Source organism: Thalassophryne amazonica, chromosome 10, assembly GCF_902500255.1.
Source record: "Thalassophryne amazonica chromosome 10, fThaAma1.1, whole genome shotgun sequence".
In the NCBI taxonomy this organism is placed as follows: Eukaryota; Metazoa; Chordata; class Actinopteri; order Batrachoidiformes; family Batrachoididae; genus Thalassophryne; species Thalassophryne amazonica.
In genome coordinates, this window is record NC_047112.1 from 113,955,394 (window position 1) to 113,983,239 (window position 27,846).

A 27,846-nucleotide genomic window follows, 5' to 3' on the forward strand; every position below is an offset into this window, starting at 1 on the left:
CAATATGTGCCCAAGGGGTGCTATATAAAGGGAGAAAAGCAGGGGGCCTAAGAGTAAATTATTGAAGAAATGAAGTAAATTATTGTCTTTCATTACCACATAATTGGTTCATCTACTTTCTGCCAGAACAGTAATGTGGTTATTATGACTAGTGTGACAGACTTTCACTGTCACAAAATGTGAATGCAGCACAACTAGGGACCTTGGGTCCCAACCAGTCCATCCCCACATTATAAAACTAGCAATCTGTCTGCTGCAGTCAGGTGATACATAGGTATCCCCTTGATCTTCTCCAGTCTCCACAAGTTCAACACTGTTACTGCACATACCTACACTTCTGATCACCGAGTCCAGCAAATCATTGAAAGATCTGGATCTTAGTCTTGATCCGGGACAATGGGAAATCTGGACAGTCTGACTCCTCACTCAGCTTCTCAAGTGCTGTACTTAAGGGCATCCATTAATTCCAAGAACATTAGAGGCATTGTCTGCAAAGTGAAGGTCAGTAAACCTTTTCTTGCAGAGAAAGGTGCCTAAGTTTTTGGACACCACAAGCCCAGCCAATACCCCGTCCATGCACGTATGGATCTGAGTAACAGAATTCAGTAGGAAAATGTTAGAGATTCTTCACCCAAACTACACAGCAATCTGAGTACAGGCCATCTATAATTTTCAGCCACTTATTTTACAACCCCAATTCCAATGAAGTTGGGACGTTGTGTAAAATGTAAATAAAAACAGAATACAATGATTTGGAAATCCTCTTAAACCTATATTCAATTGAATACACCACAAAGACAAGATATTTAATGTTCAAACTGATAAACTCAGGACCATGCCGTCATTGGGATGGTGGAATGCAGTGGAATGCACTTTTCTGGAAGAAGACCAGTTAGAGCACAGATGGTGAGTTAACTGCTCACAGTTTCCTCTAATCAATACCTCCTTGTCTATCCTCAGAGCCAGTGGTTGGCAGAGAAGGGAGAGATGAAAAATATACAGAGTAGGGTTCCCTCAGGACCAGGGTTGGGAACTACTTCTCAGAGTCATGACAGACTAATTTGTCATCTCCACATACAGTAGTGTTCAGAATAATAGTAGTGCTATGTGACTAAAAACATTAATCCAGGTTTTGAGTAGATTTCTTATTGTTACATGGGAAACAAGGTACCAGTAGATTCAGTAGATTCTCACAATTCCAACAAGATCAAGCATTCATGATATGCACACTCTTAAGGCTATGAAATTGGGCTATTAGTAAAAAAAAATAGTAGAAAAGGGGGTGTTCACAATAATAGTAGTGTGGCATTCAGTCAGTGAGTTTGTCAATTTTGTGGAACAAACAGGTGTGAATCAGGTGTCCCCTATTTAAGGATGAAGCCAGCACCTGTTGAACATGCTTTTCTCTTTGAAAGCCTGAGGACAATGGGACGTTCAAGACATTGTTCAGAAGAACAGCATAGTTTGATTAAAAAGTTGATTGGAGAGGGGAAAACTTAGACGCAGGTGCAAAAAATTATAGGCTGTTCATCTACAATGATCTCCAATGCTTTAAAATGGACAAAAAAAAAAACAGAGACACATGGAAGAAAACAGAAAACAACCATCAAAATGGATAGAAGAATAACCATAATAGCAAAGGCTCACCCATTGATCAGCTCCAGGATGATCAAAGACAGTCTGGAGTTACCTGTAAGTGCTGTGACAGTTAGAAGACGCCTGTGTGAAGCTAATTTATTTGCAAGAATCCCCCGCAAAGTCCCTCTGTTAAATAAAAGACATGTGCAGAAGAGGTTACAATTTGCCAAAGAACACATCAACTGGCCTAAAGAGAAATGGAGGAATATTTTGTGGACTGATGAGAGTAAAATTGTTCTTTTTGGGTCCAAGGGCCACAGACAGTTTGTGAGACGACCCCCAAACTCTGAATTCAAGCCACAGTTCACAGTGAAGACAGTGAAGCATGGTGGTGCAAGCATCATGATATGGGCATGTTTCTCCTACTATGGTGTTGGGCCTATATATCGCATACCAGGTATCATGGATCAGTTTGGATATGTCAAAATACTTGAAGATTGTCATGTTTCCTTATGTTGAAGAGGACATGCCCTTGAAATGGGTGTTTCAACAAGACAATGACCCCAAGCACACTAGTAAACCAGCAAAATCTTGGTTCCAAACCAACAAAATTAATGCCTCACAGATGTGAAGAAATCATGAAAAACTGTGGTTATACAACTAAATACTAGTTTAGTGATTCACAGGATTGCTAAAAAAGCAGTTTGAACATAATCGTTTTGAGTTTGTCGCTTCAACAGCAGATGCTACTATTATTGTGAACATCGCCTTTTCTACTTTTTTTTACTAATAGCCCAATTTCATAGCCTTAACAGTGTGCATATCATGAATGCTTGGTCTTGTTGGATTTGTGAGAATCTACTGAATCTACTGGTACCTTGTTTCCCATGTAACAATAAGAAATATACTCAAAACCCGGATTAATCTTTTTAGTCACATAACACTACTATTATTCTGAACACTAATGTATATATATATATATATATATATATATATCCTGGAATTTCAACCATGTCTTGCACTATGACTCTTCTGGATGATATTCAGAGTGCTCATTCAGAATAAAGTTAATTCAGAATAAATTTGGGACACCAAGCAAATGGCAGCCTGAGTCTTTAACCAAAACCACAAACTTTGACTGTGTGTCAAGACTGTGATCAGCGTTCACAAATTGGGCACTTTTGTAGACCCCACAGTTCTGCAACATATAAGCGGCACTTCTTGACAAGTGAATCACTGAGTTTATTTTTTTTTAATCTACGTAAGGTTGAATAATACTATATGCGCCCATATGGTACTTACGCTTCTTGCTGTCCACAGAGTTCACTGTTCTTCAGAATATGATCTTGTATAGTTTGTGCCTCCAGTGTGTATTATTCGTTAGGAGTCTTTTATATGAGATATTTTTTTCCACAGTAATGTTTTGAGATTGTTCAGAATTAATGAGTGCTCAATTTCCATCTGTTCTGTGGAGCCTTTCAGTGCAATGCAGGCGTACAGCTGCTTCTCAAGCTCCTCACTCACGTCAGATGGTGCGCCCCTCAGAATATAGTCTTTAAGTGCATCACAAGCTTTGGCCAGATTTGGTCTGACCACCTCAGATGTGCAGCGATGCTTGGTGAGATCACAGGAAGTGAGGCAGTCTGTCCCATAGAGACAGTCTTCATCCACATTGCAGTGCTGCTGTCTCATGGTTTCTTGAAAACTGATTTCAGGGACAATGTGGCGGGCATCCTTCACCTTTACATCATGTCGGTCTGTATAGCCAAAACTGAAGGCACTCACATCACACATGAGGAAGCTGCCAAATGTGCCGTGGAAGATATCCTCAACCAGTTCCAGTAGTCCAATGGAGATCTTTGCCTTGTGTGGCCAGGATGGGGTGAACCACTGGTCCATACTGTGACGCACGCTGGCAGGAATCCACAACTCGATAAGCCAGGGGAGGCTGATTCCATACAAAGGTGAATATGGCACCTTCTCTATCATATACAAGTCTCCACAAAAGCCCAGTAACTTGGGCATGTGCTCTCTGTCCTGTAGGAATAATGTCAGCATGAAGTCATTGCGATGCAGCAGAGCCCACATGGTGCGAGCCTCAGGCAGGGAGATGTAGCTGTCCTTATTGGCATCAGCTATAAACAGGACTTGGGATGCAAGATCTGAGAGGCTGGGCTGGTTCCCGACTTTGGTCTGTAAAGAACAAAAATACAGTACAATCCTAAAAAGTAGCCGAAAGAGGTCATATTATATAGCACAGGACAATACACAATATAGGACACTAGCGGCTTAATTTACAGTATCAATGATGCCAACACAAAAGACGTGCACCTTTTCACAGACATGAAGTGAAATAAATAAAGTGTGTACCTTAAGAAAATTAAAGGAGAGTTGTCATTTAACATAAAAAACATAAAAACAACACATTTGTAATCATGTGAGGTTAGGTCTGAGAGCTAGAGGTGGGCGATACTAAATACAGGCCCAGTATCGCCGATATTGATACCGATACTTTTTCATATTTAAGCTTCATAGATCCAAAGGATCCAAAACACCTAGGATAGAATTTCACCAAACATTGTACGTGACAACAAAATACTCAACACAACTTAAAACAAAATCTCCTGCGGCAGAGGGCTGACAAACCACAATACAACAAAGTTAACACACCACAACAAATACTGTAAACAGTTTCAAACTTCTTCTGTTTTTCAAGTCGAACAGTACAATAAAATAACACAAAAAATAAGGAATTTCTTCCCTTCAGTGCACTTCTCTACATTGATTCTTAAATAAAGAGTGTAAAAAAATAGAACTTAAAGCAAATTAAAACAATCTTCTGAGGTTAGAGAGCTGACAAACCACAACAGAGAAAAACTATAACACACCACAACAAATACTGTTAACAGTTTCAAACTTGTTCTTTTTTTCAAGTCAAACAATACAAGAAAATAATACAAAGAATAAGGACTTTCCTCCCTTCAGTGCACTTCTGGCTTTAAAGAAAATAAAAGCATTAAGTGAAAATTAAATGAAGAAAGTATAAATAAATAAAGAAAAAGTGCTGCTCTTACAGACAGAGGAGACTTTGATGAATCTGCGTGTGCAGCAGTTAGGGCATGCGGGAGAGAAAAAAGCTTGAGTATCAATCTTTTTACATGAGGATCGTTAAATATCAATACCAGCATTGGTATCGATATTATCGATATTAGGATTGATCCGCCCACCTCTACTGAGAGCAGTACAAACCGGCGGAAACCCACAAAAACACAGTGAGAATAAGCAAATGCCACATAGAAAGGCCCAGGTGGGAAGTGATCTCAGGACCCTCTCGCTATGAGGCAACAGTGCTAGCCACTAACCCACTGTGCCACCTATATGTGATCACCACAAGCTCACTCATAGTACAGGGAGTCCCACACAGGAAGTGCCAAATTTTGAGTCCACAGTGAAACAGGAAATGTCACATTTTGAACATTTCCTGGATCGACAATAGAGGAGATCTTGTGGGATTTCACGGGAATTCAGTGACAAGTTGTCACTGAAACAAGAGGTACCACATTTTGAGCCCACGATGAAACAGGAAATGTCAAATGCTGAACACTTCCTGGAGCTACAGCAGAGGATATTAACCTGTTTTTCATTATGTTGTTTTTGCGCTGGTGTGTTTATCTTCTGTAAGGTTTTTGTGTAACGTTTTGTTTGTCTCAATAAAAAAATTAAAATAAAATTAAAAAAAAAAAAGAAAGAGGAGATCTTGCATGAATAGAGTAGATCTCACAGGAATTCAGTGCACAGTCGACACTGAAACAGGAAATGCTAAATGTTAAGTCGACATTGAATTCGGGAATATTAAAGTGAGAGGCAGCGCACACCTTCACAGCACATGAGGTCAGTCAGTGAGTATTTAGTGTGTAAATTGCCTGAAGTTTTTTAGCCATGCTAATGCTACCCAGAAGCATTTACTAAAAAATAGTCTGAAGGATGTAAATGAGATGGTGAGGACTTTCCAGGCATGTGAAATGTAAATAAAGAAAAATGCTTAAAATGGTGGGGGTTAAGAGGACCGTAGTTGGGGGGTCTGGGGTGGTGGGATGAAGCTGAAGGTTTTTAGCCATGCTAATGCTCCCCAGAAGCATTTCCTGAAAAAGTCTGAATGATCTAAATGACATGGTGAGGTGTGGAAGAGCTTTGCTCGTTTATGTTTGTGACATATACATATTAATAATTATGGCTTTACAAATAACTTGTTAATCTAGATGAATTACTCAAAGCACCTATAACGTGCCAAATTTTTAAAATCTAAATTAATCACACTTTGATCCGGTCATTAGTCTGCCCACACTGGTTTTGTTCACTTGGTCTGTAAATAAACAGTGTTTTCTGGTGTGCGGACACGCCTTTCTTTCTCAGTTCTACCAGCACCTGTGTTTATTTGGTTCAGATGTGTGTACCTTTGGATGCTTTTTGAGTTGTAGTAAATGGTTGTAAATATCTGCACCAGACCAGATGTTTTTATTTATTTATTTGTGTGTCAGTGCAAAACAAACAAAAAAAAGCAAAATATCATTTGTTCATCAACAGCACATCCATCAGCTTTATGTTGTTCTTTCTTTCTTTCTTTCTTTCTTTTCTTTCTTTAATATTTATTTCATTCATTTAAAAGAAAAACAGAAAAGCAAAAAAACAAAAGCACCACAATACCAGAATGAAAAGGAGCAGAAAGAAGAACAAGTCTTATGATTTCTGCCCCTTTTAACAATACAATCTTTCAATATCCAGCATCATAGTCAACATTATTTAACAGATTGCATTTCTTTAACTTGTCACATACCACTGACCCATTTCATAATTATGACCATTAATTAATAGATTACATCACTGACAGGTTACATTTAAACTTAACACACTCCAAACATTATTAACAGTTTACTTTTTTTTTTTTTTTGACTTTCTTGCAGCCCACTGACTTACTTCATAGTTTCATACTTACTTAATACATCTAATTTAATATGTTTTTAAATAATTTAAGCGACCTTAATTCTTTAATTTCTTTATTAAGATTGTTCCATAATTTGACACCATTTACTGCAATACTCCTTTCCTTTACTTTGGTTCTAAATCTTGTTTTTTTAAAGACTTCTATTCCTTTCAATTTATAACTACTTACTCTTTTTTCAAACATATTTTGAATGTTTGTTGGTAAAGTATTTTTATTAACTTGGTACATCGTTTGTAATATTTTCAAATCAACTAAATCATGAAATTTAAGTACCCTATACTTAATAAACAATGGATTAGATGGATCTCTAAAACCACTGTTACTAATCACTTTTAAAGCTCTTTTCTGCAAAATAAATAAAGGTTGTATATAGGTTGTATATGTTGATCCCCAGATTTCTACACAGTAAGTTAAATATGGGACAATCAATGAATTGTACAATGTTAATAAACCATAACTATTTAATGAATATTTTACTTTATGCAAAACAGCAATGGCTTTCGCTATTTTTCCTTTTATGTAATTTATGTGTGACTTCCATGTAAGATCTTCATCAATCATGACTCCTAAAAATGTCATTTCTTTTACCCTTTGTATATCCATTCCATCTATTTGTAATGACACATTATTTTCTTTCGCTCTATCATTAAACAATATGAAATTTGTCTTATTAATATTTAGTGACAATCTGTTTATATCAAACCAATGTTTAACTTTTTCCAACTCTGTATTTATCACTTGTGCTACTTCCTGTATATCTGATCCAGAGTAAAACAGCGTTGTATCATCAGCAAATAAAATGCTAAATGTTCTCAGACTAAACAGCCTTGTTCATGTTTCCTGCTGCTCAGCTCCACATGCAGTCAAACTTTTTTTTTTGCCAGCTTGCACTCGGCCGAGACAGACACATTTTCTATTCTCTCCCTCCCTCCTTATCTTTCCTGCTTCTGTGGCGTGTTGTCTGTGAGGCTCCAGTTTTTGCTCTTCTGAAAAGCGACAAAAATGGATTTGTTAAAGTGGTCTCTGAACGCAATTGACACTATTTTTTCTACAAGACATTCGGGGGCGGAGGACCCGACCTGTCCTGCCGGGACGCATGTAATGGGCTACGTGATGGACTCGTGGAGGAGATGGCAGGTCATGTGCCTTTACACGCTGTCTGTGGAGGACGTCGAAGATGTGTATCTATTTGGCTTGGGAGTGACCGGCTTTCTGCTGTGTGGTGCGGGCATAGCGCTGGTTTACTGGAAAATTTAAAAAGTGGAGGCTGTTTTGATTGGGCCATCCAGATTGCCCCACTTGATTGATTCGATTGGAAGGACAGTGACTGCTCAGTCGGCAGGTGTTAACCGCACGTTGGAAACCATCTCTGGGAGGATTGCAACGCTGGAAAACCGCCTTGACCGTCAGTAATGACCACATCCTTTCTACATTCAGATGCATTGAGAGCCGCTTTGTTCTCAGAACTGTGGAATCTTTCAGGCGTCTGCTAATCAGACATTCATTTGGCTTCCCCAAGACAGCTGCACTTCAAGGCCACTGCGATAAAAAACCTCCAAGAAGATTAAACACTCAAGCCTCGCTTCCCCGGTCTCCCCCTCCCTCAGCTTCTCCAGCTCTGACGTTGACTGTGAACAGTGACTGCTCAGAGCTGAACCCCCCTCCCTTCCAGGATTCAGTCATGGCCATTGTTTAGCGCCAAAAAGGGCTGCTACCTGAGTGTTCTGATAAACTGGCCTTTCAAATCTTGGCTGTCGTCCTGTGTTCTTGTTTGTCGGTGTGTTTACTGTTCTCTGTGCTGATAAGAGTTTTTTCCTCGTTGTGGCTTCTCGAAGGCAGCAACCTTGAGGGTTTTTTTTTCTCTTCCTTACCTTGTGTGTGCTTTTTTATATGTTTATGTACCGGGCCGGCCTATGTGTGTTGTGTGTTATGTGTGTGTCGTTTGTTATGGGTCGGTCTTGGTTTGCTCAGCCCTGCTGTTGACCAAGGCAGGGATGTACATCTGGAGCCGGTCCCCAGGCACCTAATGGCGACTTCTGCTCCTACTGGCAATTAGGATGGGTTAAATGCAGTAGACACATTTCATTGTGCAGGGAACATGTTCTTCTGTGCATATGACAATAAAATTCTTTTGAATCCTTTGAATCCTTGAAACACCAGTGAAATGCTTTCCTGACAAAAGTAACTTGTTTTAATGACTGACATTGATATATCTACAATGTTTGGGGTTTGTTTTGCGTGGAAACGCTGCTTTGGCTTTAATGGGCATTAATTAATGGAACTCTTAGGTCCATGAAAAAAATCATTAGTTTATCATCCTTGACATTGGAAAAAAGGGGTGAGGGCGGGCGGATTTTTTTAAATATTTTTTCTTACAAACAGGTACATACTGATGTCTGAGACATCAGTCTGTCTGAGACATCAGTATGTTTGAGACATCAGTCTGAGACTGATGTCTGAGACATCAGTATGTTTGAGACATCAGTCTGTTTGAGACATCAGTCTGTTTGAGACATCAGTCTGAGACTGATGTCTGAGACATCAGTATGTTTGAGACATCAGTATGTTTGAGACATCAGTCTGAGACTGATGTCTCAAACTACATCAGAAGAAATTTCAAACCTGAATAATGACACAAACAGCACCTGCACACCAAGTGAGGAACTGAAAGTACGTATCAGCTATTTTTAAAGTAAATCTTGTTTCCATGTTGAATACAGTCAGTGTGTTGCACACTAGTAGTGTGATAAACATGCAATACTGTGTGTGAGTGAGACGGAGCAACTGACTGTGTGGTTGCAACAAACGGCAAGTTCTGGACCCGGCTCGGTAAACGTCGGCTGTCTTCAGCCAAAGCATACTCGCCACCAAGCAGATGCACCGGTTCTTGAATCAGCTGTACTGCTGACAATGAAATTTGACAAAAAAAATCAGCATGTGGGCAGGATGATAAACTAATGGGTTTTTTATGGGGTCTTAACAATCATTAACTAAACTCTGTCAAGTTTAAAACAGTGTAGAAATGTTTGATTCATGATGTTTTTCATCCAGCTTTTAAAGCTGTTCGGCCTTTCAAATTTCACAAAACTGGCTAAATTTAGTTTCCACCGAAATCCAAACATTGGAATGTTGGTTAGTTCTTTGCTGTCAGGCACAACTTATTACATGACAATTATCGCTACAAATTTCAAAAACAGTTTTAATCAATCAGTGTTTTTGTTTATGACCGTCTACAGTTCAGATTTATCAACAAAATAGTTTTTGATTGGCTACACAAGAGCGCTGCTCCGCCCACTCACCAGCCGTCCTCTGATCGCCTGTTCATCAGCAGCCTCCATCACTTTCTCTCTTCCTCAACTTTGTGTTTTTCTTTCACTTTCAATCACTTTAGCAGTTCCACCATGTTTAACTCTCCTCTCCTCCGTGTCTATGTCGTTTATGAGATCGGTTGAAATTTCCTTCTCAGCATGCTCATGCAATCTGTGATGTCAGTATCAAATGGCGTGTCATCACTTGAATTTCAACTCATGTGGGTTGAAACTGTGGATTTTTATCATATTGGTAATATAACATTATGAACCCCTCATTTAAATGCTAAGGAATGAAATTATAGTGGTGCCAAAGAAAATTATTTTTATGACTTAAATCTTACAAAACCCAAAGGCCGTACAGCTTTAATGTTCAAGGAGAGATTCAACAGTGAAATGGTCTCGGATCAAATAAAATAATTATTAATGGGGTCAATTTTTCTTTTACATTTTCTGTATACTGTTTTTTCATCTCTTATTTATTTATCCATCCATTTTCTATACCCACTTAATTCAATTAAGGGTCACAGGGCGGGGGGAACTGGGGCCTATCCCGGCAAAATATAAAACTTCAGCAATCATGACGTGGTGTTATCTGTCAGGAAGCCAGAAAAGAAAGAAGAGAAAGGAAAAGGAAGAAAAGAAAAAAACAGGACAGTGGGAAGTGATAATTTACATGAGACAAATTAGGCCTCCGTGTCAACAAAATATAATGTTTATGTTAGCCACCTGCCTGACTGTGTTATATTAACTGTTGCAGCTTCATAAATGATTAATGTGCACTTGCAAAATGAGTGTCCCAAAAACTAATCTACTGAAAACCCCCCTTAGATAACTTCCTTAGTCTCACATCGCCCTCTGCTGGCCTCTTAAGAACATAACACCCAAGGATTAATATGTAGACATACAAACATAATATCTATGACACCACATCTCCTCTCCTTATGTTAACAAGTTATACCTGTTCACATTTAAATAATACTTTTGTTAATAATTTTATTAAAATTGCCACAAAAATAAAGACATAGATATTCGTCATATGTCATCTTGAAGCATATCTCAGGGAATTTTATCTCTGGTGGTCACTTCTAATGTCACCTCAGTTTGTATGAGTTCTGGCATTCACAAGATGTGTTCAACATGTGCACCGCTCCTCTGGTTCGGCCACATCTCCCTTTAACATGGTTCTATCAGTTTGAAGCTTCTTTACAATCCTTCATATTGTCGTTCTGTCGGGAGCTTTTCTAACTGCAAAATGACATTAATATTGTCACTGAGTTAATTTTGCACGATCTATATGGTCTCAAAGTAGAATTCCACCAGTTTCCGTTTTTGCTCGATTGTAAGCAGCATCCTCACTGGATCAGTCTCAAACCACATCAGAAGAAATTCCTCACATATATTTTGATTTCTGATAAAAAAGAATTCAGATTAGCAGTTGCCAAATGATTTTGTGGCACTTTTTTGGGGGACACTCTGTATGTTCGATTTAGTTACTGTGCACATTTTTGTATTTAGGATTTCATAATTACTGCACAATTTGCACTCTCTTTATACAGTAGCGTTCAGAATAATAGTAGTGCTATGTGACTAAAAAGATTAATCCACATGGGAAACAAGGTACCAGTAGATTCAGTAGATTCTCACAAATCCAACAAGACCAAGCATTCATGATATGCACACTCTTAAGGCTATGAAATTGGGCTATTAGTAAAAAAAGTAGAAAAGGGGGTGTTCACAATAATAGTAGCATCTGCTGTTGACGCTACAAACTCAAAACTATTATGTTCAAACTGTTTTTTTTTTTAGCAATCCTGTGAATCACTAAACTAGTATTTAGTTGTATAACCACAGTTTTTCCCTGATTTCTTCACATCTGCGAGGCATTAATTTTGTTGGTTTGGGACCAAGATTTTGCTTGTTTACTAGTGTGCTTGGGGTCATTGTCTTGTTGAAACACCCATTTCAAGGGCATGTCCTCTTCAGCATAAGGCAACATGACCTCTTCAAGTATTTTGACATATCCAAACTGATCCATGATACCTGGTATGTGATATATAGGCCCAACACCATAGTAGGAGAAACATGCCCATATCATGATGCTTGCACCACCATGCTTCACTGTCTTCACTGTGAACTGTGGCTTGAATTCAGAGTTTGGGGGTCGTCTCACAAACTGTCTGCGGCCCTTGGACCCAAAAAGAACAATTTTACTCTCATCAGTCCACAAAATATTCCTCCATTTCTCTTTAGGCCAGTTGATGTGTTCTTTGGCAAATTGTAACCTCTTCTGCACATATCTTTTATTTAACAGGGGGACTTTGCGGGGGATTCTTGCAAATAAATTAGCTTCACACAGGCGTCTTCTAACTGTCACAGCACTTACAGTTAACTCCAGACTGTCTTGATCATCCTGGAGCTGATCAATGGGTGAGCCTTGCCATTTGGTTATTCTTCTATCCATTTTGATGGTTGTTTTCCATTTTCTTCCATGCGTCTCTGTTTTTTTTTTTTTTTTTTTTTGTCCATTTTAAAGCATTGGAGATCATTATAGATGAACAGCCTATAATTTTTTGCACCTGCGTATAAGTTTTCCCCTCTCCAATCAACTTTTTAATCAAACTACGCTGTTCTTCTGAACAATGTGTTGAATGTCCATTTTCTTCAGGCTTTCAAAGAGAAAGTATGTTCAACAGGTGCTGGCTTCATCCTTAAATAGAGGACACCTGATTCACACCTGTTTGTTCCACAAAATGATGAACTCACTGACTGAATGCCACACTACTATTATTGTGAACACCCCCTTTTCTACTTTTTTTTTTACTAATAGACCAATTTCATAGCCTTAAGAGTGTGCATATCATGAATGCTTGGTCTTGTTGGATTTGTGAGAATCTACTGAATCTACTGGTACCTTGTTTCCCATGTGGATTAATCTTTTTAGTCACATAGCACTACTATTATTCTGAACACTACTGTATGTGATGGGTTTTGGCAAATGTTCAAATGCACTGTCAAAGAAATATTTTGCTGACATAAAGTGTGAGCTTAAATGGCGTGTCCATACTGCGGTTCGTGTAGGCTTTGGGCAGACGGTGGGATGGTGAAGCATAGGGGGCCACCAAGCCCATTTTGCTTGCGGCCCCCAAACACCTTGAAATAGCCCTGGACAGGATGCCAGTACCGAAGACACTTGACAGTCAACGAACGTGGGCGACAAGGCTTGATGTCTCCATGAGGCTCCAGCAAGCGCCCAAGCCAAGTGACAACTCATCATCTCCGGGCAGGTGTCAGCAAAGGCTGCGAACCATTTGGACAGATTCTCTGTCAGGTAGCTCAGTGCATTTGGAACCTCGGCTCCCTCTTTTAGGTTGATTATGAGCAAATTATTTCACACACAATCTTCCATTTCGGGAAGCTTTTTTTGTTGTTTACGCATTGTTTCCACAAACGTGAATACAGTCTCCTCCGTGCTTGTCACGCGTTCCTTTAAATTTGCTGTGTCGGCACATATTTTTTATTTCGTCCGCGTGATTAGATAGTGTTGAATGTAAGCTATCAATCCGCCTTTCCAACCAGTTGATGTGTGCCTCTGCTTTTTCTTCTGCCTCTCTGAAATATTTGTCCATGAATTCCTTCACGGTGTTCATCATACTTGCATTGGGGTCGACAACCTGCTTGTTTAGTTCAGTCATAATGTGCCATTTGGCTGCACTTGACTCCCTAGTTTCATGCATTAAGAAAAGGTAACCTTACAAATATTTTCCTTCTTACATGACAAACAAGTCACTCAATCCTAAGATTTAGAGGTTAGTTTTGGGAAAGTGTAAAACCTATCTCACCACGGAGCTGCCATCTTATCTAAAAAGTGAAAGATAATGTGGTGTCCTGTCACTTTACTGCTGATTAATTATACCTTAGGTGTACTTTTTCCGGCCCTTTTTCTCTTTGTCCGAGGCACGGTTAGCGGGATGGCTACTAAAGACTGGGTGCCGGACTGACCGTGATATGCCATGCCTGAAGCTGGTGCAGTCTGTGTTTGTTATTATGTCATGTTGTTTTGATTTCCTGTTTCTTCACCTTTGTAAGACTTTGTAAAAACCTTGTAACTGTTAGAATGGCCTAAGCAGTGGGTCACCCCTCTGAGTCTGGTCTGCTCGAGGTTTCTTCCTCAATATCAGAGGGAGTTTTTCCTTACCACTTCCACCTGTGTGCTTGCTCTAGGGGGTTAGTAAGGTTAGACCTTACTTGTGTGAAGCGCCTTGAGGCAGCTTTGTTGCGATTTGGCGCTATATAAAATTAAATTGAAATTGAAAGTGCTATTAATTTCAGGTCATACTGCCCACCCCTATGTGATTTTATTTAGTGCCCAAACATTTCATCAATACTGAAACAGCTAACTTTAAACAACACTTTGGAACATTTTAAAACCTTTTGAAATGCCCGTGTTTTGAACATTGTTCCACTCACTCATCACTCATCTTCAACCACTTGCTCCAATTAAGGGTCACGGGGGGGGGGGCTGGAGCCTACCCCAGCAGTCACAGGGGGTGAGGTGGGGTACACCCTGGACAGGATTACAGTCTGTCGCAGGGCCACATATAGAGAAACAAACACATTCACACCCGCATGCACTCCTACAGACAATTTAAAGTTTCCGACCCACCTAACCTGCATGTCTTTGGATGTGGGAGGAAGCCAGAGCACCCAGAGGGAACCCACGCAAACAAGAGTCCTCACAAACACCTAATGTGCTGTGCTGCTACCTGGTCAACACTGTCACCTGCTGGATCGTTCAGGATTGTGCATCCATTTCACAGAATGTGCACTGACCCTGTGCTAGAACCCTGTGTGAGACTAGATTCTTCTTCCAGCTCCTGCTGAAATTCTGACCATTCCCTCCCGCACCTGCAACATGTGTGTTACAGTCTCGCCTGCTTTCGCAATGGATGTGTCCAGTCCAACCCACACCTGTGTAACACGGCGCGTACAATAACAGAGATACATTGATTTTGTGTATTGTCTCGTTCAATGGGAGAATACATGTCATTTAGGCTATTAATAAAGAAATTCATGAGATTGTTTGCCTCACTGAATCCTGGCCTGTATGTCTTTTAATGCACTGATCAGGAATAGTGTTACTGTTTGGTTGTTTTCAGTTTAAAAACAGTTCCATGTGACAGTTCAGTTACTGCATGAGTGACTATACCTGTCCCCATGCAGTGGTAGATAATGTTCTATCTGGAGTTCATGAATACGATTCAGTGGGAACTGCACGGTGCACAGAAACAAAGCAGGAGTCCAGATGTTGCGCTTTTCACGCCCGGATTATGTTGATAGTAAGGGGTCCCACCAAAGAAAAGGATTTTTAAAAATGAAAATTTAAAAACTGACAAACATTGGTTCTGCACAATGTGACTCATTTTGAAATGACTTATGTGGTGTTTATGCAGGGTTTCATGACCTTTAAGTAGTTGAGGATCATCTCATTGAACTTCTCCACGGAGGTCCCCTTGGTGAGTTTGTTGAAGGCCGCAGTCAGTTTCTCATCTCCTAAATCATAATGGAGGGCCTCATCCATGTGGCACTTCAGGACGCCCTCCAGGTCTCCCCAACTACCAGAATACACCTGCAGTAATGGCATAAGCATAAGCCAAGGGAAAGACACCAGCCAGCACAACACCACCAAACAGATTAATGTGCTGTGCTGTATTTTCCAGAGTATAATTTACTTTTTTGTGTCTGTGTTACTAGTTTGGGAGATCGTAGGACTTATATACAGAAAAAGCACATGTTAATCATTATTATTGTTAGTAGTAGTAGTATTCTCTGAGTCTCACAGGAATCAAAACAAAAACAACAATCAAATAATAAATGTCAAGATTAAAGTTACATTGCAATAATGCACAAAAATCCCAAATTAAAGAGCTGATTTAAAAAAAATCAAATGGACTCATGTTTCTATTGTCGTGTTTCCAACACTGGGCCAAAAATCCATGTCCATCTGATGATTCCTTTTGTCCAAATGGCATCATATTGCACATTTATTTGTTCATCTTGTATACTTTTGTCCACTGTGTTACAATGGACAAAAGTACTCTGGAAAATACATTAGTACGAGAACAAAATCACATCTTTGGAGAAAAATAGGCTCCTCTCAGCATGACTGCAAATTTGTAAGTAAGTTAATATGGCTTGCAGCAATTTTAATTCAATTTATTTCATTGATATAGCACCAAATCACAACAAAGCTGCCTCAAGGTGCTTCATAAAGCACACAGGTGACAGTGGTAAGGAAAAACTCCCTCTGATGATGTTGAGGAAGAAACCTCCAGCAGACCAGACTCAAAGGGGTGACCCACTGCTTAGGCCATTCTAACAAGGCTTTTTGCAAAGTTTTACAAAGCTGAAGAAATAGAAAACAGGAAATCAAACAACCTAACTTTTCAAAAGAAAAAAAAAATCATTTGATGAGAAGTCCACAGAGGTGTTTGCACCACAGGCAGGGGTCGCCCAGATATTATATATTAGATTATAAATAAAATGTTCATTACAGCAAACTATTGCTGTCATAGTGGGTGTTGAAAAACATAAATGTGTTGTTTGCTTATCATACTGTCAGTATAAGAAGTAAAGTGATTTTTGCAGGGTAGAGAAGAGTCTGTTCCAGGAACATCGTTCTTTTGAATACATTTGATCTTCACTTATTGTGGGCTCACTTGCCATGTAGTTCAACACCAGTTGGGACTCTAAAGTTTGACTCATTCTTCATGCTACTAAAACTTGAAACCACTTTGCTGTAATATTTAGTGGATAAAAATAATTTGAACACATCTTTATTAATTCTGTCCCCTGTCAAGCTGCTCATGCAGTGAGAATCACATTAAATAATCATATTTATCAATTTCATGCTACATTTATATTATTCTGTTGATTCCTATCTGACACTCCTTATATTTCTGACCTAGTTTGTACAAAAGAGATTTAAGAAAGGTGGCAGACATTATAGGCCCCTCATTTTCATTATGTTTCTTAAACATATGTTTGTTTGCACACTATTGTGTCTGTGTGTACAGTAGTGTTCAGAATACTAGCAGTGCTTTGTGACTAAAAAGAGTAATCCAGGTTTTGAGTAGATTTCTTATTGTTACATGGGAAACAAGGTACCAGTAGATTCAGTAGATTCTCACAAATCCAACAAGACCAAGCATTCATGATATGCACACTCTTAAGGCTATGAAATTGGGCTATTAGTAAAAAAAAAAGTAGAAAAGGGGGTGTTCACAATAATAGTAGTGTGGCATTCAGTCAGAGAGTTCGTCAATGTTGTGGAACAAACAGGTGTGAATCAGGTGTCCCCTATTTAAGGATGAAGCCAGCACCTGTTGAACATGCTTTTCTCTTTGAAAGCCTGAGGAAAATGGGACGTTCAAGACATTGTTCAGAAGAACAGCGTAGTTTGATTAAAAAGTTGAATTGAGGGGGGAAAACTTATACGCAGGTGCAAAAAATTATAGGCTGTTCATCTACAATGATCATCAATTCTTTAAAATGGACAAAAAAACAGAGACACGTGGAAGAAAACAGAAAACAACCAACAAAATGGATAGAAGAATAACCAGAATGGCAAAGGCTCACCCATTGATCAGCTCCAGGATGATCAAAGACAGTCTGGAGTTACCTGTAAGTGCTGTGACAGTTAGAAGATGCCTGTGTGAAGCTAATTTATTTGCAAGAATCCCCCGCAAAGTCCCTCTGTTAAATAAAAGACATGTGCAGAAGAGGTTACAATTTGCCAAAGAACACATCAACTGGCCTAAAGAGAAATGGAGGAATATTTTGTGGACTGATGAGAGTAAAATTGTTCTTTTTGGGTCCAAGGGCCGCAGACAGTTTGTGAGATGACCCCCAAACTCTGAATTCAAGCCACAGTTCACAGTGAAGACAGTGAAGCATGGTGGTGCAAGCATCATGATATGGTCATGTTTCTCCTACTATGGTGTTGGGTCATGGATCAGTTTGGATATGTCAAAATACTTGAAGAGGTCATGTTGTCTTATGCTGAAGAGGACATGCCCTTGAAATGGGTGTTTCAACAAGACAATGACCCCAAGCACACTAGTAAACCAGCAAAATCCTGGTTCCAAACCAACAAAATTAATGCCTCGCAGACACATCCCTCTTGCTTGCCTCTACTGGTGGTTGGCTCTCACTGTGGTATTGTATCACTTCCTGTTCCGGAGCACAGCGGTGTTTTTCTGTATCTGTTAGCTGTTTAATCTGCGCAGTTAGATTGATCTAGTTATCTAGATTACGATTTGTTTCCCAGTGTAATCTTTACGTGCCTTAACTAAAGCACTCCTTCTGCTGAATCACCTCTAAATTATTTACACATTATTCACTTTGCGTGTTTTTAGGAATCCGCTAGCTTAGCATAGCTACTGGCTCTTAGCCGATTTAGCATGGCGGCTTCTCCTGTCTCTCCCACACTTTTCTGCTCTGGGTGTGAAATGTTTAGTTATTCCTCGGCCTCCTTTAGCAGTAACGGTACTTGTAATAAGTGTAGCTTATTCGTAGCTTTGGAGGCCAGGCTGGGCGAATTGGAGACTCGGCTCCGCACCGTGGAAAATTCTACAGCTAGCCAGGCCCCTGTAGTCGGTGCGGACCAAGGTAGCTTAGCCGCCGTTAGTTACCCCCTGGCAGATCCCGAGCAGCTGGGAAAGCAGGCTGACTGGGTGACTGTGAGGAGGAAGCGTAGCCCTAAACAGAAGCCCCGTGTACACCGCCAACCCGTTCACATCTCTAACCGTTTTTCCCCACTCGACGACACACCCGCCGAGGATCAAACTCTGGTTATTGGCGACTCTGTTTTGTGAAATGTGAAGTTAGCGACACCAGCAACCATAGTCAATTGTCTTCCGGGGGCCAGAGCAGGCGACATTGAAGGAAATTTGAAACTGCTGGCTAAGGCTAAGCGTAAATTTGGTAAGATTGTAATTCACGTCGGCAGTGATGACACCCGGTTACGCCAATCGGAGGTCACTAAAATTAACATTAAATCGGTGTGTAACTTTGCAAAAACAATGTCGGACTCTGTAGTTTTCTCTGGGCCCCTCCCCAATCAGACCGGGAGTGACATGTTTAGCCGCATGTTCTCCTTGAATTGCTGGCTGTCTGAGTGGTGTCCAAAAAATGAGGTGGGCTTCATAGATAATTGGCAAAGCTTCTGGGGAAAACCTGGTCTTGTTAGGAGAGACGGCATCCATCCCACTTTGGATGGAGCAGCTCTCATTTCTAGAAATCTGGCCAATTTTCTTAAATCCTCCAAACCGTGACTATCGAGGGTTGGGACCAGGAATCAGAGTTGTAGTCTTACACACCTCTCTGCAGCTTCTCTCCCCCTGCCATCCCCTCATTACCCCATCCCCGTAGAGACGGTGCCTGCTCCCAGACTACCAATAACCAGCAAAAATCTATTTAAGCATAAAAATTCAAAAAGAAAAAATAATATAGCACCTTCAACTGCACCACAGACTAAAACAGTTAAATGTGGTCTATTAAACATTAGGTCTCTCTCTTCTAAGTCCCTGTTGGTAAATGATATAATAATTGATCAACATATTGATTTATTCTGCCTAACAGAAACCTGGTTACAGCAGGATGAATATGTTAGTTTAAATGAGTCAACACCCCCGAGTCACACTAACTGTCAGAATGCTCGTAGCACGGGCCGAGGCGGAGGATTAGCAGCAATCTTCCATTCCAGCTTATTAATTAATCAAAAACCCAGACAGAGCTTTAATTCATTTGAAAGCTTGACTCTTAGTCTTGTCCATCCAAATTGGAAGTCCCAAAAACCAGTTTTATTTGTTATTATCTATCGACCACCTGGTCGTTACTGTGAGTTTCTCTGTGAATTTTCAGACCTTTTGTCTGACTTAGTGCTTAGCTCAGATAAGATAATTATAGTGGGCGATTTTAACATCCACACAGATGCTGAGAATGACAGCCTCAACACTGCATTTAATCTATTATTAGACTCTATTGGCTTTGCTCAAAAAGTAAATGAGTCCACCCACCACTTTAATCATATCTTAGATCTTGTTCTGACTTATGGTATGGAAATTGAAGACTTAACAGTATTCCCTGAAAACTCCCTTCTGTCTGATCATTTCTTAATAACATTTACATTTACTCTGATGGACTACCCAGCAGTGGGGAATAAGTTTCATTACACTAGAAGTCTTTCAGAAAGCGCTGTAACTAGGTTTAAGGATATGATTCCTTCTTTATGTTCTCTAATGCCATATACCAACACAGTGCAGAGTAGCTACCTAAACCTGTAAGTGAGATAGAGTATCTCGTCAATAGTTTTACATCCTCATTGAAGACAACTTTGGATGCTGTAGCTCCTCTAAAAAAGAGAGCTTTAAATCAGAAGTGCCTGACTCCGTGGTATAACTCACAAACTCGTAGCTTAAAGCAGATAACCCGTAAGTTGGAGAGGAAATGGCGTCTCACTAATTTAGAAGATCTTCACTTAGCCTGAAAAAAGAGTCTGTTGCTCTATAAAAAAGCCCTCCGTAAAGCTAGGACATCTTTCTACTCATCACTAATTGAAGAAAATAAGAACAACCCCAGGTTTCTTTCAGCACTGTAGCCAGGCTGACAAAGAGTCAGAGCTCTATTGAGCTGAGTATTCCATTAACTTTAACTAGTAATGACTTCATGACTTTCTTTGCTAACAAAATTTTAACTATTAGAGAAAAAATTACTCATAACCATCCCAAAGACGTATCGTTATCTTTGGCTGCTTTCAGTGATGCCGGTATTTGGTTAGACTCTTTCTCTCCGATTGTTCTGTCTGAGTTATTTTCATTAGTTACTTCATCCAAACCATCAACATGTTTACTAGACCCCATTCCTACCAGGCTGCTCAAGGAAGCCCTACCATTATTTAATGCTTCGATCTTAAATATGATCAATCTATCTTTGTTAGTTGGCTATGTACCACAGGCTTTTAAGGTGGCAGTAATTAAACCATTACTTAAAAAGCCATCACTTGACCCAGCTATCTTAGCTAATTATAGGCCAATCTCCAACCTTCCTTTTCTCTCAAAAATTCTTGAAAGGGTAGTTGTAAAACAGCTAACTGATCATCTGCAGAGGAATGGTCTATTTGAAGAGTTTCAGTCAGGTTTTAGAATTCATCATAGTACAGAAACAGCATTAGTGAAGGTTACAAATGATCTTCTTATGGCCTCGGACAGTGGACTCATCTCTGTGCTTGTTCTGTTAGACCTCAGTGCTGCTTTTGATACTGTTGACCATAAAATTTGATTACAGAGATTAGAGCATGCCATAGGTATTAAAGGCACTGCGCTGCAGTGGTTTGAATCATATTTGTCTAATAGATTACAATTTGTTCATGTAAATGGGGAATCTTCTTCACAGACTTAAAGTTAATTATGGAGTTCCACAAGGTTCTGTGCTAGGACCAATTTTATTCACTTTATACATGCTTCCCTTAGGCAGTATTATTAGATGGTATTGCTTAAATTTTCATTGTTACGCAGATGATACCCAGCTTTATCTATCCATGAAGCCAGAGGACACACACCAATTAGCTAAACTGCAGGATTGTCTTACAGACATAAAGACATGGATGACCTCTAATTTCCTGCTTTTAAACTCAGATAAAACTGAAGTTATTGTACTTGGCCCCACAAATCTTAGAAACATGGTGTCTAACCAGATCCTTACTCTGGATGGCATTACCCTGACCTCTAGTAATACTGTGAGAAATCTTGGAGTCATTTTTGATCAGGATATGTCATTCAAAGCGCATATTAAACAAATATGTAGGACTGCTTTTTTGCATTTACGCAATATCTCTAAAATCAGAAAGGTCTTGTCTCAGAGTGATGCTGAAAAACTAATTCATGCATTTATTTCCTCTAGGCTGGACTATTGTAATTCATTATTATCAGGTTGTCCTAAAAGTTCCCTAAAAAGCCTTCAGTTAATTCAAAATGCTGCAGCTAGAGTACTGACGGGGACTAGAAGGAGAGAGCATATCTCACCCATATTGGCCTCTCTTCATTGGCTTCCTGTTAATTCTAGAATAGAATTTAAAATTCTTCTTCTTACTTATAAGGTTTTGAATAATCAGGTCCCATCTTATCTTAGGGACCTCGTAGTACCATATCACCCCAATAGAGCGCTTCGCTCTCAGACTGCAGGCTTACTTGTAGTTCCTAGGGTTTGTAAGAGTAGAATGGGAGGCAGAGCATTCAGCTTTCAGGCTCCTCTCCTGTGGAACCAGCTCCCAATTCAGATCAGGGAGACAGACACCCTCTCTACTTTTAAGATTAGGCTTAAAACTTTCCTTTTTGCTAAAGCTTATAGTTAGGGCTGGATCAGGTGACCCTGGACCATCCCTTAGTTATGCTGCTATAGACTTAGACTGCTGGGGGGTTCCCATGATGCACTGTTTCTTTCTGTTTTTGCTCTGTATGCACCACTCTGCATTTAATCATTAGTGATTGATCTCTGCTCCCCTCCACAGCATGTCTTTTTCCTGGTTCTCTCCCTCAGCCCCAACCAGTCCCAGCAGAAGACTGCCCCTCCCTGAGCCTGGTTCTGCTGGAGGTTTCTTCCTGTTAAAAGGGAGTTTTTCCTTCCCACTGTAGCCAAGTGCTTGCTCACAGGGGGTCGTTTTGACCGTTGGGGTTTTACATAATTATTGTATGGCCTTGCCTTACAATATAAAGCGCCTTGGGGCAACTGTTTGTTGTGATTTGGCGCTATATAAAAAAATTGATTGATTGAAAAAATTGATTGATTGATGTGAAGAAATCATGAAAAACTGTGGTTATACAACTAAATACTAGTTTAGTGATTCACAGGATTTATAAAAAAGCAGTTTGAACATAATAGTTTTGAGTTTGTAGCATCAACAGCAGATGCTACTATTATTGTAAACACCCCCTTTTCTACTTTTTTTTTACTAATAGCCCAATTTCATAGCCTTAAGAGTGTGCATATCATGAATGCTTGGTCTTGTTGGATTTGTGAGAATCTACTGAATCTCCTGGTACCTTGTTTCCCATGTAACAATAAGAAATATACTCAAAACCTGGATTAATCTTTTTAGTCACATAGCACTACTATTATTCTGAACACTACTGTATGTGTTTGTGTGTGCATGTGCACACACACACTACTGTGTGTTCTATACATATACTGTGAATATTTTATGCAAAACTAAATTGGAGTATTTTCCGTCACATCACATATTTCAGGTTGTCAGTCAGGTCCATATATTTGTAGAGTATATTTGGAAGGAGGATTTAAAGTGGATCTGACACCTAAAAAATTAGGTAAAACTGATATAAATATCAACATATACATACAGTATAGTAAGTTGAAAGTGGTTTTAATTATTATCACTGAGAAATAAAGTTTGTACAGCTTCTCAAAAGTGTGTTTCTTCGAAAGCGCGCTGGCAGCATTCCATCAGCGGTCACGTGATGCCGTGACGTCACAGTGTGTAGAGTCCCGTCTTTGTCATTGACAACAGGAACAGATGGACCTCAGCATGGACAGTGACGAGATCAAGAACTTTTCTGACTCCTCTTCAAGTGTAGATTATTTCTGACTTGGATCCTGAGGATGTTGCAGCAGTGATTAGACCCTACAGCTTGGAGACGTATCTTTCGGACAAACATTCAAACCAGGAGCATTCTGACAGTGAAAATAATGCAGATGGTGTTTATGGCGGAGCCGAAGCAGAGGCAAGAGACGTGCCAATTCCGATGGATTTTGAAAGGCTGCAGAATACTGAATGGTAAGGGAGGCTTTGATTTTTGTTGTTGCTTTTTATAACACTCTATAGCATTTTCGATTCTAGTGTGTGTTTACCGCTTTTGTTATTGTTCCGGAGCCGCGATAGTGTAGCTATTACTTTCAGACCACCGTCATTACCTTCGGGTTTTTGGCGTTTTCGAGTGCCTGGCATTGCATTCATCCATGTTTAGTTACGTTATTTTCACGAAAGAATAGGAAATAAACGGCAAAAGTTTCGAAAAAGATCACCGAAAACAACAGTGAACATGGCAATGCCGTGTTTACTACGTATTGCACTGATATTTTTATAAGTTCCTTGACCATTTCAAGATTATTGTGAACATAACATTTTAGGTGTTCCTGTGAGCAGTGCGAGAACATGGAGACGGTAGAGGAAAGTGTCTGCTGTCGGGAGCAAATGCGGGTGTGCGAGTGGTGCAAGCGGCAGACTGACATTTCGTGCATCACACAACACCGCGGCTTTCGATCAATCTGCCTGGACTTGAAAAGGCTAAAACCTTTCACCCTTGTGTTTGTGCAATATGCTGCGACACACTGGTCAGGCATATCGACAAACAAGTCCCTGAGAGCTGTGTTTAATCAAAGTTTGTGCTGCTAAAAAAAGTGTAAACAACGGCCACCAAGTGTGCAAGCTGATACGGTCTACAGGCAGTGACGTATTTCCGGTTTTGTGCTCAGCGGGAAGCTGGTCATGGGGCGTGCACATTTTTCAGTGGCGGGACGTTCAAATGTTGTATATAACGGGAGAACCGCGTTCATTTTCCCAAAACGCTTAGGTTGACTGAATTATATAACCTTTGTTACATGTAATAAGACTATGTTGTCTTTAAGTGTCATATCCACTTTAAAGATACTTCAGAATAGGAAATATTCCTATTGTAGATAGCTATAGATACATACAAAACAATTACCAATATTGTTCACCATCGATCAGACTACTTCATCTGTGACCATAAAACATCCACAAAATATAGAGTTTAAAGGTTACTCTATCCTGATTGGGCCTTGTCAAGATTTGGGTTAATCAGTGCTGCCCTGTAGGATTTTTTTTTTAACCTTTACTTAACCAGAATAAAACTCATTGAAATTATAAGAGCTAGTGCCACTTAACACTTTTAAATCACTCTTGATGGCTCTTAAAGCAAACCTGTAGATGTTTTGCCTGATTGTATTATCTTGTTCAAGTGTCTGTTTTCTATGTAAATGTACTCTGCCCTGCCTCTTGGCCAGGACACTCTTGAAAAAGAGATTCCTATAAACTCATTTTGGAGTTAATTCCAAGAGTGGAATGTTGGAATGTTGCCTGTCAGGGATGAGGAGGAAAATTTCCAGGGTGGGTGGAAATATCTTCCTCCTCAGGGGGGAAACTATCCAGGGGGGGAAGTTATACTGTTACACCAGCACCCTGCGGTTTGTAGCAGTCCTGCAATCCGAAGCGACAGAGAGAAAAAGAGCAGAATCAGTCAGCTGGAAAAACTACACCTAAGGCATAATTCATCAGCAGCAAATCGACAGAAAGCAGAGAAATTACTAAGATGATCGCCGGCTGCTAGCCCTAAGCTTCACTAACAAACCCCAAAGTTAGATGAAGTTGAGGCGTGACCTGTTTTGTTGCTATTAAAATGAATTTAAAAGGATAGGAAGCATAGTGTCATACTGTGCCAGTATGCTAGCAACACCCCGCATTTCTTCATGTCATGAGGGACATGACTAACTGTGCACGCCGATGGGCAGGCTTCAGGTCGGCAGTAGGTTTAAGACAGGTTTCACATAAACCAATCATATGTAAGTAGTGTTACATAATTGCATCATATATCAACAGTGATTTTGAGGAAAGTGCCCTTATGTTAATGAGACCAAAAAGTAAGGACTTTAGTGGGGTTGACAATTGGATTATTGGGATTTTGGGGTGGTTCTAGAGTAGCATATATAAGATGCCTAAAATCAGGTTTAGGTTTAAGAAGTTCCGGGCAGGTTGTAGGCTGCAGACACAAAATATTTGATGTTGCAGGAACAGTCGATGGGACATCCTCAATTTTAATGTCATCCAATGTTGTAATGGGTATTAGGTTTGCAAAGTATCTCCCTCTATGCTCTTTATGGACACGTCTGCGGAAACAGGCCACAGTCTCAACCTGACAAATTGTCCTCCCTGCCACATAAACTGCACTATCACCATTGTGGATTTTCTGCACTAATTTTCCGGCTAAGCTAATGGATTCTGTGACCACATTAATCTATAATCACCTGCTCCGTGGCCTGCTGTAGAGTCCTAATATTACCCTCCCTGTAGAGCTCTATCTATGTTCACACATAAGATGATGGCGCCTTCCCCGTTAGCGTGAAGGCCATCCACCATTAGCAAGCCTCAGCAACTTCAAAAAAGGCCAGTTATCAATGAAACTAAAGCCTTGCTGCCCACAAAATTGCGCTAGCCACCTATTCAACAATGTCAGCCTGCTAAATGCATCATCATTACCCCAGAAGGGGAGGGGACCAGAGACTATTAATTGATGCCGGCACATCTTTCTGGTGAGGTCACAAGTTTCTATGACCATTTTTGTGACCTCTGAGTGTCTCATCCTAATATCATTGACAATGACATGAATAACTGTGTGGCTATACCTAGTGTCATTCAAAGCGCATATTAAACAAATATGTAGGACTGCTTTTTTGCATTTACGCAATATCTCTAAAATCAGAAAGGTCTTGTCTCAGAGTGATGCTGAAAAACTAATTCATGCATTTATTTCCTCTAGGCTGGACTATTGTAATTCATTATTATCAGGTTGTCCTAAAAGTTCCCTGAAAAGCCTTCAGTTAATTCAAAATGCTGCAGCTAGAGTACTGACGGGGACTAGAAGGAGAGAGCATATCTCACCCACATTGGCCTCTCTTCATTGGCTTCCTGTTAATTCTAGAATAGAATTTAAAATTCTTCTTCTTACTTATAAGGTTTTGAATAATCAGGTCCCATCTTATCTTAGGGACCTCGTAGTACCATATCACCCCAATAGAGCGCTTCACTCTCAGACTGCAGGCTTACTTGTAGTTCCTAGGGTTTGTAAGAGTAGAATGGGAGGCAGAGCCTTCAGCTTTCAGGCTCCTCTCCTGTGGAACCAGCTCCCAATTCAGATCAGGGAGACAGATACCCTCTCTACTTTTAAGATTAGGCTTAAAACTTTCCTTTTTGCTAAAGCTTATACGAGGTCTGTCCATAAAGTATAGGTCCTTTTTATTTTTTTCAAAAACTATATGGATTTCATTCATATGTTTTTACGTCAGACATGCTTGAACCCTCATGCGCATGCGTGAGTTTTTCCACGCCTGTCGGTGACGTCATTCGCCTGTGAGCACTCCTTGTGGGAGGAGTCGTCCAGCCCCTCGTCGGAATTCCTTTGTCTGAGAAGTTGCTGAGAGACTGGCGCTTTGTTTGATCAAAATTTTTTCTAAACCTGTGAGACACATTGAAGTGGATACGATTCGAAAAATTAAGCTGGTTTTCGGTAAAAATTTTAACAGCTGATGAGAGATTTTGAGGTGATACTGTCGCTTTAAGGACTTCCCACGGTGCGAGACGTCGCGCAACGCTCCCAGGCGCCGTCGTCAGCCTGTTTCAAGCTGAAAAACTCCACATTTCAGGCTCTATTGATCCAGGACGTCGTGAGAGAACAGAGAAGTTTCAGAAGAAGTCGGTTTCAGCATTTTATCCTGATATTCCACTGTTAAAGGAGATTTCTTTTAATGAAAGACGTGCGGGCGGATTGCAGCGTCGGCTCGCAGCCGCCGCGACGCTCCACCACAGGAAAAACACCTCCGTTGAAAGCCTTAAGGACAAGTTGGAACATGTCCAGCTGTTAAACAATTTCTCATATACTCACTCCACTGAAAGCCATCAAAAGCCGCCTGGATTTTACAAATGGTTATCAACACGGAGGTGTTTTTCCTGTGCCGCCGCACCGCGCCGGCTGCGTCCCGACGCGCGGACCCGTCCGCACGTCTTTCATTAAAAAAATCTCCTTTAACAGTGGAATATCCCGATAAAATGCTGAAACCGACTTCTTCTGAAACTTCTCTGTTCTCTCACGA

At 40.2% G+C, this 27,846-nt stretch overlaps 1 protein-coding gene across 2 annotated transcripts in view; it reads right to left on the reverse strand.

Moving 5' to 3' along the window:
• Positions 1-2,638: 2,638 nt before the first annotated feature.
• The window catches only part of LOC117519382 (divergent protein kinase domain 1A-like), an 81,912-nt gene continuing 56,704 nt past the window's right edge, over positions 2,639-27,846 (reverse strand). For both annotated transcript variants that reach the window (XM_034180728.1, XM_034180727.1), the window contains 2 exons: positions 15,353-15,517; positions 2,639-3,771 (listed from right to left, as the gene is read on the reverse strand). In XM_034180728.1, coding sequence (XP_034036619.1) covers positions 2,959-3,771; positions 15,353-15,517 — 978 coding nt within the window. In that variant the 3' untranslated portion in view covers positions 2,639-2,958. The remainder of the gene's footprint in view (positions 3,772-15,352; positions 15,518-27,846) is intronic.